Here is a 13,733-nt window from a genome sequence, read left to right on the forward strand (position 1 = left end):
ATATCGACATACATCTGTGTATGTGTGTATATAGAAATATAGATATAGCATATGTGTAGAGTTAGTTATAGGGATAGGACATGTACATAGTTGCATATATGATAAGTATGAGTAATTGAATAATAAGTAGGCTAAAATACAATGCAAAAAAAAGTATAATTACGTCCTATGCTTAAAGTTTGACGACACAAATTTTTGCTTTACCCAAAAAACGCGCTGCTTGGCATTTGCTATATAGTATATATACCTATGCATATATATATTCATATATATATTTTATGTATGTACGTATTTATTAGATAAGTGGAGGGGGGAAAAGGGGTACGCCTTTTTTTTAGCATCAGCCTTTTTATAGATGGCTGCCAATTGTTGCATAGCTGCTGCTGCTTCTGCTACTGTTTCTCATCCCTCGGAATAGGAGCTGAGGCTGCTGCGTGTGGAGCCCGTGAAATGATCGCGCTGCAATGTATCCGTGGGCACAGAGACTATCAATGCGCCGCCATACAGCGTCTCCATCTCATCCAGCTGCTGGGAAAATGTCTCCTCCAAACGCTGTCAGCCGCAAAAAGGTAAACAATATAAACTTGAATTAATACAGTTTTCAATTTGTAAACATTTCAAATCATACGCAATAACATTTTGAAGCACACAACAACATCCAATAAGTGTCTACTACTAAAGCAAACTAGATAAGTATAAGTATAAGTATATATTTATAAATATTTTATATTTTGAGCATGCATTTTTTTAATCATAATAAGTAGAGTCTACAAGAGAGAGTTTAGATAGTTATAGATAGATAGATAGTATAGAGTTAAGAGCTTTTGGGCCCATAGACTAACCTCTTGTTGCAGCTGCTGTTGTAGTTGCTTTACGAATAGTAGAAGAGAAGTGCCGGCAAGAAAAGGTTTTGTTTTTGAACATAATTTTGATTGTGTTGTGGTTTTGGTTTTCTTTTTTTGTATAAATATATTAAAAGCAGCGCGTTGTTTGTTGTTGTGGATGTATTTTGTTTGTTTTTTGAGTGAGTGTGTGTGTTTATGTGTATGTGGAAGTATGTGTGTGTGTGTACAGTGAAGCATCATGAATATGAATATCAATGTATACATAGACATTTATATAGTAGGATTATAGTAGTTAAGTGTAGTATGCTTGGCATCCGGATAAGTATTATTTTACTATTATTTTTTAGATTTATTTGCATCTTTTTTTTTGTTTCTTGGTAGCTAAGTACTTTTCTTTGTTTTTTGTAATACTGCTAAAATGGAATGCAACGGTTGCGGGGGCGGTCTTAAACAATGTTATAACTGGCATAATAAATAGTCGAACAATTTATTATCATTATTTTCAGTTAACAACAAAAAAAATTAATAATAAATAACTTTGGCAAATTATTGTTTTAATGGCAATTATACAGCGTTTCGAAAAAAGTAGGGAGCAGATGTAGTTAGAAGTAGTAGTAGTAGTAGTAGTGGGCAAGAGAGTTAAGATAGATTATTAGTTCAAGTGATATGTGTTCTAGAGCACCATAAGCAAGCAGTAAGGATGAAGGATATGAAGCGCAGTTTATGCTAGAGTCAAGAGTGTGTGTTAAGGAGACGCTGCTAACATGAGGCGAGTGCGAAGAGTAAGCATTTGTTTCTTGTTTTCATTTGATTCTTGCTTTTGTATTTGTTTTTCTCTTTTCTTTTTCTGTCTTGTTTTAAGTATGCGGGGAAGCACTTTGAAAGGAAGCTGCTCAGGCGGCTTTATTATTCTCGTCTAGGCTGAGCTGGCGCTGAGTAATGCGCGGCAGCCTATATTTAGCCGCGTACAAATCTTGGTAGAAATCATCTGTGGTAGCACTGCCACCATTCGGGGTCGTCTTCAGCGTGGAGCGCAGCTGCGGCTGCACCTCATCCAGCAAGGCGGCCGCCTTGACTCCCGAATCGAATATCAGCTCCGCATCGCTGCAGTAGCGCGTCGAGCTGCTCAGCTCGTGCATATTGTACATGGACTGGGCGCTGCTCAGCGAAGAGCGACCGCTGCTGTGGCGACTGGCGAGCGAGGGTCGCTTGATGGCAAACGAGGTCGAGTGCAGCAGGCGCTGTGTGCGTGCCGTCAGCACGGGACCCTCGTGTATGCGCAGCTCCACGGGATCTGCGGGACGACCAAAGCGATGCGTCACCAGTCCCAGCTCATCGGGTGTCTTCGGTGGCGTTGTTGGTGTTGTTGTTGCGCTGCTCTGCTTGAAGGTGCTCATTGCTGGCTTGCTGTTTGCCTCGTCGGCGCTGTTCAGCTGCGGGGTGCTGGTGACCACCTTGACCAGCTCATTGCTGGGCGGCTGTTTGATGATCAAACGCAGTTCACTTGCTGCCGGCATGGCAGCAACACTGGCACGTTTCAAGCTCTGCTCCCTCTCGTCATCCTCCTCCTCCAGCACCAGGTCGCTGCGCATCTGGGCCCGTTGATGTTTATGCATGATCGGAGTGCTTGGCACACTGCGACTCAGATCGGGCGCCGAGCCACGGAAATTAGCTCGACCAGCGACGCCGCCAAGCATCAGAAGCGAAGAACGCGACCTGGGCACCTGTTGCAACTCGATGAATGTGTTGCGTGGCAGGAAACGCGCGGAGCGCTCACTGAAGATGCCACGCAAACGGACGGGCAGCTCCACATCAAGATCCTCGAATTCGCTGCGATTGGAGACAAGACCGTGTCGCCGCTCATGTTCATCAATAGCAGCGCTAACCAGCAGATTCAGTCGCTGATTCGGTTTTTGGGGTTCAGTTTGTTTTTGTTTGGTTGTTTGTTTGTTAGCAACACATGCAAGCCCGAGAGAGTCGATTTATTTGTTTGGTTAGTAGAGTTTTGGAAAGCACAGCGGTAAGCGTTTGTTTTTTGTTTTTAAAAAAACATATTTAAATCATTATTATTATTATTATTATGTTTTTGTAGTTTTGTAGTAGATAGTAGGTACAGTAGTAGGCCACCAAAGTGTATGCATTTGCGTGGAGGGGTGTAAAGAGAGAGAGAAAAGTTGATCAAAATATATATAATTTGATTTGGTTTTGGGCTCGTTGCATTTGCTTCTTGCTCTTCGATTCCGCAAACTCAAAACGTTTTTGGCCTCGAGCAATAATCGCATCTCTTTGATATTTAACTAATATTATTTAAGAGTAATAATAATTTATAAACACTGCAATCTATTTAAAGAATTACTTTATAACAAAGCTTGTTGATATCAGTATTTTAACTTATCAGTTTCAATTGTGTACTCGTTAATTTTCAATACTAATTCCAATTAGCATATCTTCGATATCTTTACGACAGGCGCTTGTTGAAAAAAATGATGTCATTGAAAAAGGTGTGTTAGTAATACAATTGTTATCGCTATCTTTACTGCACCTGCTAGATATGGTGCATAAGTCATATAGGCCACGAAATGTCCGATTATTGCTCAACTTTTGCTGCAAACGTTGTGACGTTTGGCAGAATGGGCATGGGGCAGAAGCAGGGGCAGAGGCAGAGGCTGAGGCAAAGGTTTAATGGGGAGCACAAGACACCACAACAAAATACCACCGTTAACCAAGAAATATGCTTAATATTTACAACCGTATTAAAAATTAAAACTTACAATCAATTCAAATAAACTACGCACAACTGTACAAAAACACAAAACACCAACAAAAATGAGGCGAATAGCTTCGTTTTTATTTTTTTTGACAAACTAGCCCTGCTTTGGGTTGGTTTTTCTTTGGTGGGGAGGCAAGGGAGGAAGGAGGGAGAGGAGGGAAAAGAGAGTGAAAGCGGCACTAAACACCATTGGGGATACACACCTGTTTGCGTGGCACCAACTGCTCGCGCCAATCGCGCAGCTCGGCCTTGAGGCGCTCATCGATCTCCGAGAGCTTGGCATGCTCATGCTCCACGAGTGCCTTGCGCTTCTCATTCTGCAGCTGTTCGAGTTCTCTGTGTGGAGTCGAATATATTGATAAGTTAAAGTGACCCTTTCGATCTGCAAGTGTAGAACTCACCTAATGGCGCTTTCACGTGTGGCGCGCAGCTCCTCCAATTGCTTCTGGTGCTTGACCTCGAAGCGACGCTCTTCCTGCATATAGCGTTTCTTCTCCTGCTCTTGGAACTGTAAGGTACAAGGCAATTAAGACAACTCAATCAAATGGAAACAGTAACTGAAACTCACTTTCTTCAAGCGATCACGCTCCATGTCCGGATCCATGCTCATGGATATGCGCAACGATTCGCGGAACATGAGGTCACGTGCCTTGCGCTCGGCTCGAATGCGTTTGGGCAAGGCGCGCTTCTCGAGAGTTTGCTTCTTGAGCAGATCCTCCTCCTTGCGCTGCAGCATGCGCTTGACTTGATCGAGCTCCTTCTCGTGCCGAATGATCATCTGGTGGCGCTGCATAAAGCACAACTCCTTCACATGCCGCTTGGACAATTGATGGCGTTCGTGCAGCTGCTTCTCCTCCAGCTCCCAGAGCAGAGCCTCGCGCGTGCGCATCGCATTCTGTTTCTGCTGCAGGAAATTGCGATTGATGGTGGCCAAATGATCGCGATGCTTCTCGCTGAGCCGACGCAGCAACAGCTCGTGTCGCTCCTTGAGCGAATCGAGAAATGAGCGCTCCTTCTCCTCGTGGTCCAGTTCCATGGCGGTGCGCCGCTGCTTGAACTCATCCTTGCGCTTGTCTTTGGGAAACAGATCGACCTCCTGCTTGAGCAGACGGATCTCCTGCTTAAGATTCTCGCGGAATATCTTCAGCTCCTGCTCCTGCTCGGACCGAATGCGTTTCGACGAGCTGCGCAACTCATTCTCCTGCGTCTGTTCGGTCTTCTCGATCAGCTGCTTGTGCTGACGCGCCAGCGTATCCATATCCGCTTCGTATGTCTTCTCCAGCGAGACGCGCTCCTGGTCGAAGCGGCGATCCTGCTGCTCCTTGGCCATCTGCTCCTTCTGCTGCAACTCCGTCTGCTGTTTCTTCTCCTGCTTCTGCAGCATTTTCAGTTCGCGCAGCTCCTGCTTACGGAAATCATGATCGTCATAGATGCGCCCGTTCTCCTCATCCCCGTAGATCACACGACTGGTCGTTGTGGTCATTTGTACGCCATCGATTTCAAATTTACGCGTACGCTTGCGCGTCTTCTTGCGCAGATTGCGCAGCTCGATCTCCTCCTTGGTGAGCCCGGCCGACTTGGCCGAGGCGGGCACACGGGGTTTCGTCCTAATGACCACCACATCTGCTGCCTCCTCTTCCTCGTCAATGGCGAGCGCAAGACGATTGTTTGTCACCGATGGCGGTGGTGGTGGCATCATGGATTGCTGCTGCTGCTTGTTGTCCACCTCGGTGGGACTGTCCTGACTAGTGTTGGTGCCAATGCTGTCCGCATCTCCGCCTCCGCTGATTATCTGCACCTCAACGCCCCGTCTGCCGCGCACCGAGCCATTCTCGCTGGACCCAGAGCCCAGGCTGCTGTCCGGTGAGATGCGTTTCTCATGCTCCTGGCCGGGTTTAAAGCGATTCACTATAATATTAACATCCTCCGGCACAATGCCATTCGGCTGCGACTGTTGCTGTTGGCGCTTGTTTGGCTGCTGATTGCTGCTATCCTTGACCCGGATGACCTCGTCGCCAACTGTCACAACAGACACATGGCTGGTGTCCATCAGCTGATCACTGTGATCATGACTGCCCGATGCCGTATTATATGCCGAATCATCGTCCGCATACGAGGGACTCACAATCAGTACCTCGCTCTCGTCCAGCTTGCGTGCATGAACAGCTGCTGCGGCGGCGGCGGCAGCTGCTGATCCTCCTCCATCTTGACGCTCATTGACGCTTAGTATCATGGATGATTGCTTCACCTGATCCCCGAGGCTATCGTCCAGCGAGGGGAAGTCATCATCGGTGGATGACTCGTGCAGATGTGTGCTCTTATTCAAATCATTCGACACAATGATGACCTCATTCTGTGCCGTATTATCGATGATCACCGGCGGATGCGTGCTGGTCACAACGGTGATTTGACTAACCGACTCCAGGCTATTCGGCAGCACCAGGTGCTGTTCAGGCGGCGGTGGTGGTGGCGGCGGCACCGATTGCTGTTGACGCGCAGACGGCGATGCATCGCTGCTATTGATGGTTATCAGCGATGTGCTGGAGCTTAAAATGGCGCCCATAACACTGCCCGAACTGCTGGAGGCCACCGAATGCACCGAAATTGTGGACGAGGCGGTGGGCGATGGGGGCTGCGGCTTGGACTCCATGGCATCTTGGCCAATGGTCACTTCAATGGCTGTTGTCGGCTCCGGCTGTCGCTTGGGCGATGCTCCTCTCTCCACATCCGTTTGTGGCTGCTTAGCACTGGCAGCAGCAGCAGCAACGGCAGCGGCAGCGGCAGCTGAGGCAGCAGCAACTGCTGATGGCGGTGGTGGCGCTTTGCCCTTCTCCTTTTTGACAAAGTGCTGCTGCAAGTGACGACAAATACAAAACATATGGTTGCGATTAGAAAGGCAGGCGTAATTATAGCATATAAGTTTGCAACAAGATTGTCAACAAAAAGAAGTGGCGACTCACCTTTTTGTCTGCATCAGACTTTTCATTTGTTTCGGCAACATCTTCAGTTGATTTTTGTAGCACAGCTGCAGCTGCTTGGGGCGATTGTTGTTGCTGCTGTTGTTGTTGTTGTGGCGATGGCGGCGCTGGTGCGGGCACTTTGGTATGCGGCGCTGCTGTTTCGACCACTCCTCCAGGCACTTGGTCCTGTAGCTTGCTCTGGTTTGGTTTGTCTGGTGTTGTTGCTTTAGTTGTTGCTGTAATTGTAGTTGCTGCTGCTGGTGCTGCTGCTGCTGCGACTGCTGCTGCTGTTGTTGGTAGACTGCTACTTGGTTGGGATTGCTCTTTGGAATCCCGCGATATGGATGTAGGTGTACCTGGAACTGCATACATATCGAGTTAAATAAATAAAATAAATCTGAACTCATCACTCAAGTGCAACTTACGTTTGTCAATGTCTTGGCTCTGCAGCGAGGCAGAATCATCGTCCAGGTCGAGCTGGAGCGCCGAGTTGCGGGGTTCCTGTGCAAGAAAGTAAAATACAATCATTAGCAAATACTTTAACAGCTGGCACTGAATTTCCTAGCACTGTTTACAACTACTATTATTTACTTTTAGGTGATGGCTAAAACAATTTGCTTTATATTTATGTTTACATAGATATTTATTTATTTTAAGAAGTAGGCTTCCCCATGAAGCTCTGTAACGCTTTTACTAATGCTGTTACTAACGCTTTATTGTTCCATTTATAGACTTGAAAACAGGTCAACAAGTATTAAACTATCGTGAATGCATTAATGTTAATATATGTCAACATAAGCAGGGGCTTTCTAAAGAATTTAAGTGTGTTATCAATGTCTAAAAATATGAAAAGATAGCATCTGCTAACTGAGTCAACAATTTATAAAAGAGATTGTACCTAGAAATCAATGAATATCAACGAAATCTCGTCGAGATCCGTGAAAAATAAATCAAACTCAATTAAAAGACAGCTCGCCGAAATATCAGTGATACGATAATTATCTATAGTTAGCCTATTAATTTTAATCAGATTAATTATTGACGATAAGAAATGAGCAATAAGTTTGATAAACAAAAATACATGGAACTCGTATGATAAAATTCTGAATATAAATATATATATATAGTTGTATGTATACAATAGCTAAAGATTGCTTTTAAAATCTACAATGTGTATGTGACCTCCAAACAAAAGCAAACCAAAAATACAGAAGTAGCAACTTGACTGCAACTACATGAAGCAAAGATAAACATATTTGGCAATGCTGATAAAAAAAATAAGTAAAATAACTTGAATAAAGTGGAGCGTGCGATAGAGGAGGCGGTCACTGACAGGGCGGGAGGAACGGCTGACTGACTGGGTAGCTATTTGGCTGCAGAACGACTTACCAACCCTCTGATAGAGCGAGCGCCGCTTCACCTGGCGCTTAAGCTTCTAAATCAATTGCAGACAATCGCACACACAAAATAATAAACGAGTGAAGAAGAAAACAAATTTTACGTATAACGATAAGAACTCAACATGGCCGACAATTGACGGAGAGTATAAAGTAAATAAATGAAAAGATTTATCGCAATGTGCAAAAATATGTTGGTTTTTTTTTTTTTTGGTTTTGTTGAGTTTTTGTTTTTTTTTGGAGCGAGGAGGCAGCGTGTAAGAGAAAATTGTACAAAGAGAGAGAGTTAGTATCATCTCTAGCTCTGGCTGTATTACAGGTGCATATATTGTGCTGGCAACAACAGGTAGTGTCAATAAATTGAAATGATAACTAACCTCAGCCTCATCATCGACGACCTCCTCGACAACCTCGGCCTTGTACTCGAGCAGCAGATCCTTAATGGGTTTGGCATCCAAATTGCGGCTAATAAAACCATGTTGCAGCAACACTTCCGTTGCCGGACGCAGCTGTGGATCCTACAAAACAAAATAATACAGTTTGTTAAGTTTTATGATGTAACTAATTGGAAACACTTTCAATATCGCACCTTGACTAAAGACTTTTTAAGAAAATCGTTGAATTCCTTGCTCCATCTGCTCGGCTGCTCCAATTTGGGCGGTTCGCTCTTTTGTATCTTGAGCAGGACGCGCATTGGCGACATTTCGCTATTCGGTGGCTCCATTTGCGCCAGCTCAATAAGTGTTATGCCCAGGGACCAAATGTCCACCTTGTGATCATACGGATTATCGCGAAACGTTTCGCACAGCACCAGCTCGGGTGCCATCCAATAGGGCGTACCGATGAACGTGTCGTGCTTTTGCATCGTGTGCTTATTTTTGGCCGACACACCGAAATCAGCTGCAAAAACAACAAAGCATTGCAAAGCAAAAAGGTCAATTAGTTTGGATTACGACTTAATTAATTTAGAGCTGCGTACCCAGCTTGACGCCACCCTCCATGGTGAGCAGCACATTGCCAGCCTTCAAATCTCGATGTATGACCTTGTTCTTGTGTAGAAATGTCAGGCCCTCAGTCATATGCTTGCACACATAGGCAATTTGTGGCTCGGTTAGGGGCTTCTCCAGCTCCACCATAATGCTGTCCAAGGCGCCGCCGTCACAATATTCAATAAGCATCTAATACAACGAATTCAAATTAAATATATATAAACATTTTCCGGGAATGCTAAAAGCTAAACTTATTTTCATCGTTATCTTGTAATTTTTTTATTTAAAATAAATGAAATATTCTAAATAATTTAGATAATCTACCATATATATAAATAAAATTCACTAAATAATTTATATATGTACTAATTATGTGAATAATTTAGTTTATAATATAATATTTATATAATTTATTTAGTTTATATTGTGCTATTTAAATAAATTATTTAGTTTATTTCATTTTAAAAATTCAAGAAATTCCATTCGCAATCGCAATTATTTAAATATTCAAATTACATTCTTATATTTCATATCTTGTTAACATGAAATGCATTTGCAAAGTACTCGACTGAATCACTTGTAAATACTTCTAATATACAAACATATGAACTGGTATGTGGTATATGATGTGATGAATGACTCACCCACAGTTTGTCATCTATCGAGAATGCCTCGTACAGTTCAACAATATTCGGATGTTTAATTTCCGAGAGTATATCGATTTCGACCATGTGATCGCTGAGATTTTCCTCATCTTCGAGCGTGCACATTTTGGCAGCGGCAAAGCGTCTGTGCTCCTTGTGCTGGGCCTTGTAGACCTTGCCGAAGGCGCCGTCGCCCAATTCACCGACCATTTCCCACACTTCCGCCGGATCCGTTTCCATTTTGATGTTGTTGTACAGGCGTTTCTTTTTGGCATCGCCGCCCCCGCCCAGGTGGAAGACCTTCTTCAAATTCGTTATAAAGGACATTTTGGGGCTTTGTTCAACTTTTGGTTGACTCTCTCTCTCTCTCGCTCTCTGCTGTTGCTTCTTGCACAAATTGAATTTATGAAATTTTTTGTAGTTGTGGCGCCTTCTGTTCTACATGCTGCAAGGAGCGCAGTGGCAACCAGCCAGGTTTTAAACTCGATTTGAATTTGGTGAAAGCTGCGTAACAACGACAACAACAACAAGAAGAAAAGCAAACACATGCATCATTGATTGAGCTTGAGTTTCATTGATTGATTCGAGCTTTGCTAACTGCTCTTTTTTCATCTTTTTTTGTCTAAATTTAAAACTCTCTCGTTGCTCACCTGCTTCTTCTCCTTCTGTTCTGTGTGCTTCTTCTTCTTTGTCACAGTAGTTCGAATGGAAATGGGCCAAAGCAGCGCTGCCTAGTTTGGGGTCGTGGGTTTGGCTTTGGCTTTGGCTCTTGTCTCACGACTCTCGTCTCCTGTCTCTTTTCGCTTCTGTATGTTTATAATTTAATTAGCAGCTCGCGAGCTCTAATATTTGTACACCACATAGAAAGAAACACATACGAATGGCTGGAAAATGATTACAAACGAGAAAAGTAAAAGACGTAGACAAAAAAGAGCGTAAAACGACTGTCTGTGTGTATAGTGTGTACAAGTGTGCGTGTGTGTGCATTTGCATGTGTATGCGTGCGTATATGTCTACCGAGCTGAGGCTGAGTCTCTGCTCGCTTGCTTGGCTCTTCTTCTTCTTGTTGGCTTTGGCTTTGGTCTTCGTCTGCTTTTCTTTCGCATTGACAGTTTTTTGGCACAGGCAGCAGCCAGCTTTGGCTATAACCGATACGATAAACACATGAATTTAAGCAATGCAAACACACAATTTGTAAACAACACGCGCGCACTTTGAAGCTGAAGCCTCAGCTTCAGTCCGAGTCTCAGCCTCGTTTTACAGTTGCTCATTGATGATTACGCCGCGGCCGCCCATCAAACTGGGCGTGTGTATTGGTGTGTTCGAGTTTATGTGTGTGCGTGAAACTGTAGACGAACGCAGCAAGCGACGGTAGCTAAAAACAATTACCTCATCGTCGCATCACACTCATTTTATCATATCAGTTGGTTATACACAACAACGCACGACTAACGCGCCCAACGAATTTTATGGCATTACTAAAATTTTCGCTTAGATAAAAAAACGTTTTGCACTCAGATTGCTAATTGCTTTGGATATTTTGTCAATTTCTCTCGCGCAACGCCAATCAGTGTGACCAGTTATTGCACTATAGTCAGCGACGATATGGCAACGCGCATTCTCCTATTCTACTGACCAAAATGGCGATTAGCGTGTGAGAGAGGAACACAACCGGTGTGCGTGTGTGCAGTGCCGCCAAGGCAAAACAGAAACAGCAATTCACAACTACTACACATTCACGCCAAGTATATAACGACAGCGGCCTACCAACTAGCATTAAACTACTAACACTAATAGTTTTATTGTTGCCTCAGCGCACTAGTAATTATTAGTAATAATTTCACAAATAAAATTTGCTATTCTTAATCAAATATATCGATATATCGACGTTATTTTAAGTTTTTGGTTGCGAGTATAATAAATGCTTAATTGTTGTTGCATAAAGCATGCATATATCGATAGCTGATGGAAGAATAGTTGAATATGTATCGAATCATCGCACTATGCAATGAATCGATGTAATAGCCATCACTAGCCACACGTCAGAAGAGGAAGAATTTGCTTGTCATTTCGGTGTTTCGCTCAAATTGTTACTCGCAACAAATAACATTTTGTTGCAAAATTGTCGCAAGTACGTTTTGCAAATAAGACAGAAGCATAGCACGCTGTGCGTAGCATATTTTGCCCAACAAGCACAACAACAACAAACAAAAATACAAAATGCCGTCGCTGGAAGTAAGCGTAAACAAAGTGATTGTCCATCCTCTGGTTCTGTTATCGGTTGTGGACCATTTCAATCGCATGGGCAAAATTGGTAACCAGAAGCGTGTCGTTGGCGTCCTTCTGGGATGCTGGCGCTCCAAGGGTGTCCTTGATGTGTCTAACAGTTTTGCAGGTGAGTAGCAAGCATTAAAAAAAAAAAACTATATATAATCAATAATCAAAAACTATTTTTTTCAGTGCCTTTTGATGAGGATGACAAGGATAAATCGGTTTGGTTCTTGGATCATGATTATCTGGAGAATATGTATGGCATGTTCAAGAAGGTCAATGCACGTGAACGCGTGGTGGGCTGGTATCACACCGGGCCGAAGCTGCATCAGAATGATATAGCCATAAATGAGCTGATTCGCCGCTATTGTCCCAACTCAGTGCTCGTCATCATCGATGCCAAGCCCAAGGATCTGGGTCTGCCCACAGAGGCGTACATATCCGTTGAGGAAGTGCACGACGACGGTTCGCCCACCAGCAAAACTTTCGAGCATGTCCCCAGCGAAATTGGCGCCGAGGAGGCGGAAGAAGTGGGCGTAGAGCATTTGTTGCGCGATATTAAGGACACTACGGTGGGCAGCCTGTCGCAAAAAATCACAAATCAGCTGATGGGCCTCAAGGGTCTCAATGCCCAACTGCGCGATATTAAACAGTATCTGCAGCGTGTCGGTGATGGCAAAATGCCCATCAACCATCAGATTGTCTACCAACTGCAGGATATATTCAATCTGCTGCCCGATATTACCAGCGATCAGTTCACGGGCACAATGTATGTGAAGACCAACGATCAGATGCTCGTCGTCTATTTGGCTTCGATGGTGCGTTCGATAATTGCGCTGCATAATCTGATCAACAATAAGCTGGCGAATCGTGATGCTGAGGAAGGCAAGAAGGTTGTCGAGGGGGCTGATAAGGATGGCAAGGATAAGAATAAGGATAGCAAGGATAAGGAGAACAAGGATACTAAGGATAAGGATACCAGCAAGGACAAGAAGTCCGATGAGAAGTCCGACAAGAGCAAGGACGATGGCGGCAAGAGTGCTAAGAAATAGGAACGAAAGAAAAAACGCAAATCACGTCGCAAACGCAAGAAGCAGCAGCACTAACAACAGCAACAGCAAAAACAACATCAGGCGACATAAACAGCAAACCATTTTTTGGCCACCTCAGCGTCCAGGGATTCATATGTCAACAGAAACCGTGGCGAAATAATAGCTCACATTATATCTCTTCATAACACATGATTCACACTTGAATATCGTACATGGCTATATGCATATATATATATATATGTATGGATACACACAGCGAGATCATATTTTAACTATTTTTTGTAGCTATTTTAGTACGCTAAAAAACAAAGTAACCAGCAAGTTGATGTAATTAAAATTTAAAACTAATTTAAAACTTACCGGCGAATGTTTCATTTAAAAAAAATTATTATAGAAAGCTTCGCTCAAACTACAATTGAAACAAACAAATTGGAATTGCAGGGTGCCTGGAAAAATAAATATATATATTATCAATGCAGAGGGAAGACCAAACTAAAACGACCATTGGCAGTGGCAAATTGAGGCCTACTCCGTTAAAATGAAACATTTGTTTTCTCATTGGCTTTTGGTACTACCAAAATTATATTCAAATCAAAAAGATTACAAATCGAAAAACAATTGTAAATGGCTGTTCTACAATTGTTTTTGAAAGGAAGAATACGATATATCATATATCTCTATATATGTTGGCTTACATATGCATTGTACAGGGTGTTCTTAACAAGTTGAGCTAAGTATTATTTATCTTGCGATATTGCTATTTAAAAAGCATTTGTTACCAATTTACTTTCACAATATACAATTA

The 13,733-nt window shown here is 43.3% G+C and overlaps 2 protein-coding genes across 9 annotated transcripts; one reads left to right on the forward strand and one right to left on the reverse strand.

Moving 5' to 3' along the window:
* Window positions 1-272: 272 nt before the first annotated feature.
* Window positions 273-11,161, reverse strand: LOC6559572 (serine/threonine-protein kinase 10). Of its 8 annotated transcripts, XM_032735360.1 has the most exons (14): window positions 10,995-11,157; window positions 10,256-10,489; window positions 9,606-10,109; window positions 8,952-9,150; window positions 8,562-8,872; window positions 8,350-8,490; window positions 7,969-8,010; window positions 7,001-7,076; window positions 6,576-6,937; window positions 4,184-6,463; window positions 4,017-4,123; window positions 3,819-3,951; window positions 843-869; window positions 273-552 (listed from the first exon to the last, which is right to left on the reverse strand). In XM_032735360.1, the coding sequence occupies exons 3-14, from the start codon at window positions 9,930-9,932 to the stop codon at window positions 403-405; spliced, it is 4,155 nt and encodes a 1,384-aa protein (XP_032591251.1). In that variant the 5' UTR covers window positions 9,933-10,109; window positions 10,256-10,489; window positions 10,995-11,157; the 3' UTR covers window positions 273-402. The 8 variants fall into 8 exon arrangements, with proteins under 8 accessions (XP_032591251.1, XP_032591247.1, XP_032591246.1 ...); XM_032735356.1 differs by lacking the exon at window positions 7,969-8,010 and having other exon boundaries at window positions 10,995-11,156; XM_032735355.1 differs by lacking the exon at window positions 7,969-8,010 and having other exon boundaries at window positions 4,184-6,466; window positions 10,995-11,155.
* A 452-nt stretch (window positions 11,162-11,613) lies between these two features.
* On the forward strand, window positions 11,614-13,282 carry LOC6559573 (26S proteasome non-ATPase regulatory subunit 7). Its single transcript, XM_001985736.2, has 2 exons — window positions 11,614-12,000; window positions 12,066-13,282. Exons 1-2 carry the CDS (start codon window positions 11,826-11,828, stop codon window positions 12,926-12,928), a joined length of 1,038 nt encoding a protein of 345 aa, XP_001985772.1. The 5' UTR covers window positions 11,614-11,825; the 3' UTR covers window positions 12,929-13,282.
* The last annotated feature ends 451 nt before the right edge of the window (window positions 13,283-13,733 follow it).

Source organism: Drosophila grimshawi, unplaced genomic scaffold (assembly GCF_018153295.1).
Source record: "Drosophila grimshawi isolate 15287-2541.00 unplaced genomic scaffold, ASM1815329v1 contig_1367, whole genome shotgun sequence".
Classification (NCBI taxonomy): domain Eukaryota; kingdom Metazoa; phylum Arthropoda; class Insecta; order Diptera; family Drosophilidae; genus Drosophila; species Drosophila grimshawi.

Coding starts and splice junctions, on each gene's coding strand:
- LOC6559572 (XM_032735352.2), bottom strand. CDS start 9,932: ATGTCCTTTATAACGAATTTGAAGAAGGTCTTCCACCTGGGCGGGGGC. Junction 8,491..8,561: donor TTAAAAAGTCTTTAGTCAAG/GTGCGATATTGA, acceptor TTTGTTTTGTAG/GATCCACAGCTGCGTCCGGC. Junction 6,467..6,575: donor AGTCTGATGCAGACAAAAAG/GTGAGTCGCCAC, acceptor CGTCACTTGCAG/CAGCACTTTGTCAAAAAGGA.
- LOC6559573 (XM_001985736.2), top strand. CDS start 11,826: ATGCCGTCGCTGGAAGTAAGCGTAAACAAAGTGATTGTCCATCCTCTG. Junction 12,001..12,065: donor TGTGTCTAACAGTTTTGCAG/GTGAGTAGCAAG, acceptor TATTTTTTTCAG/TGCCTTTTGATGAGGATGAC.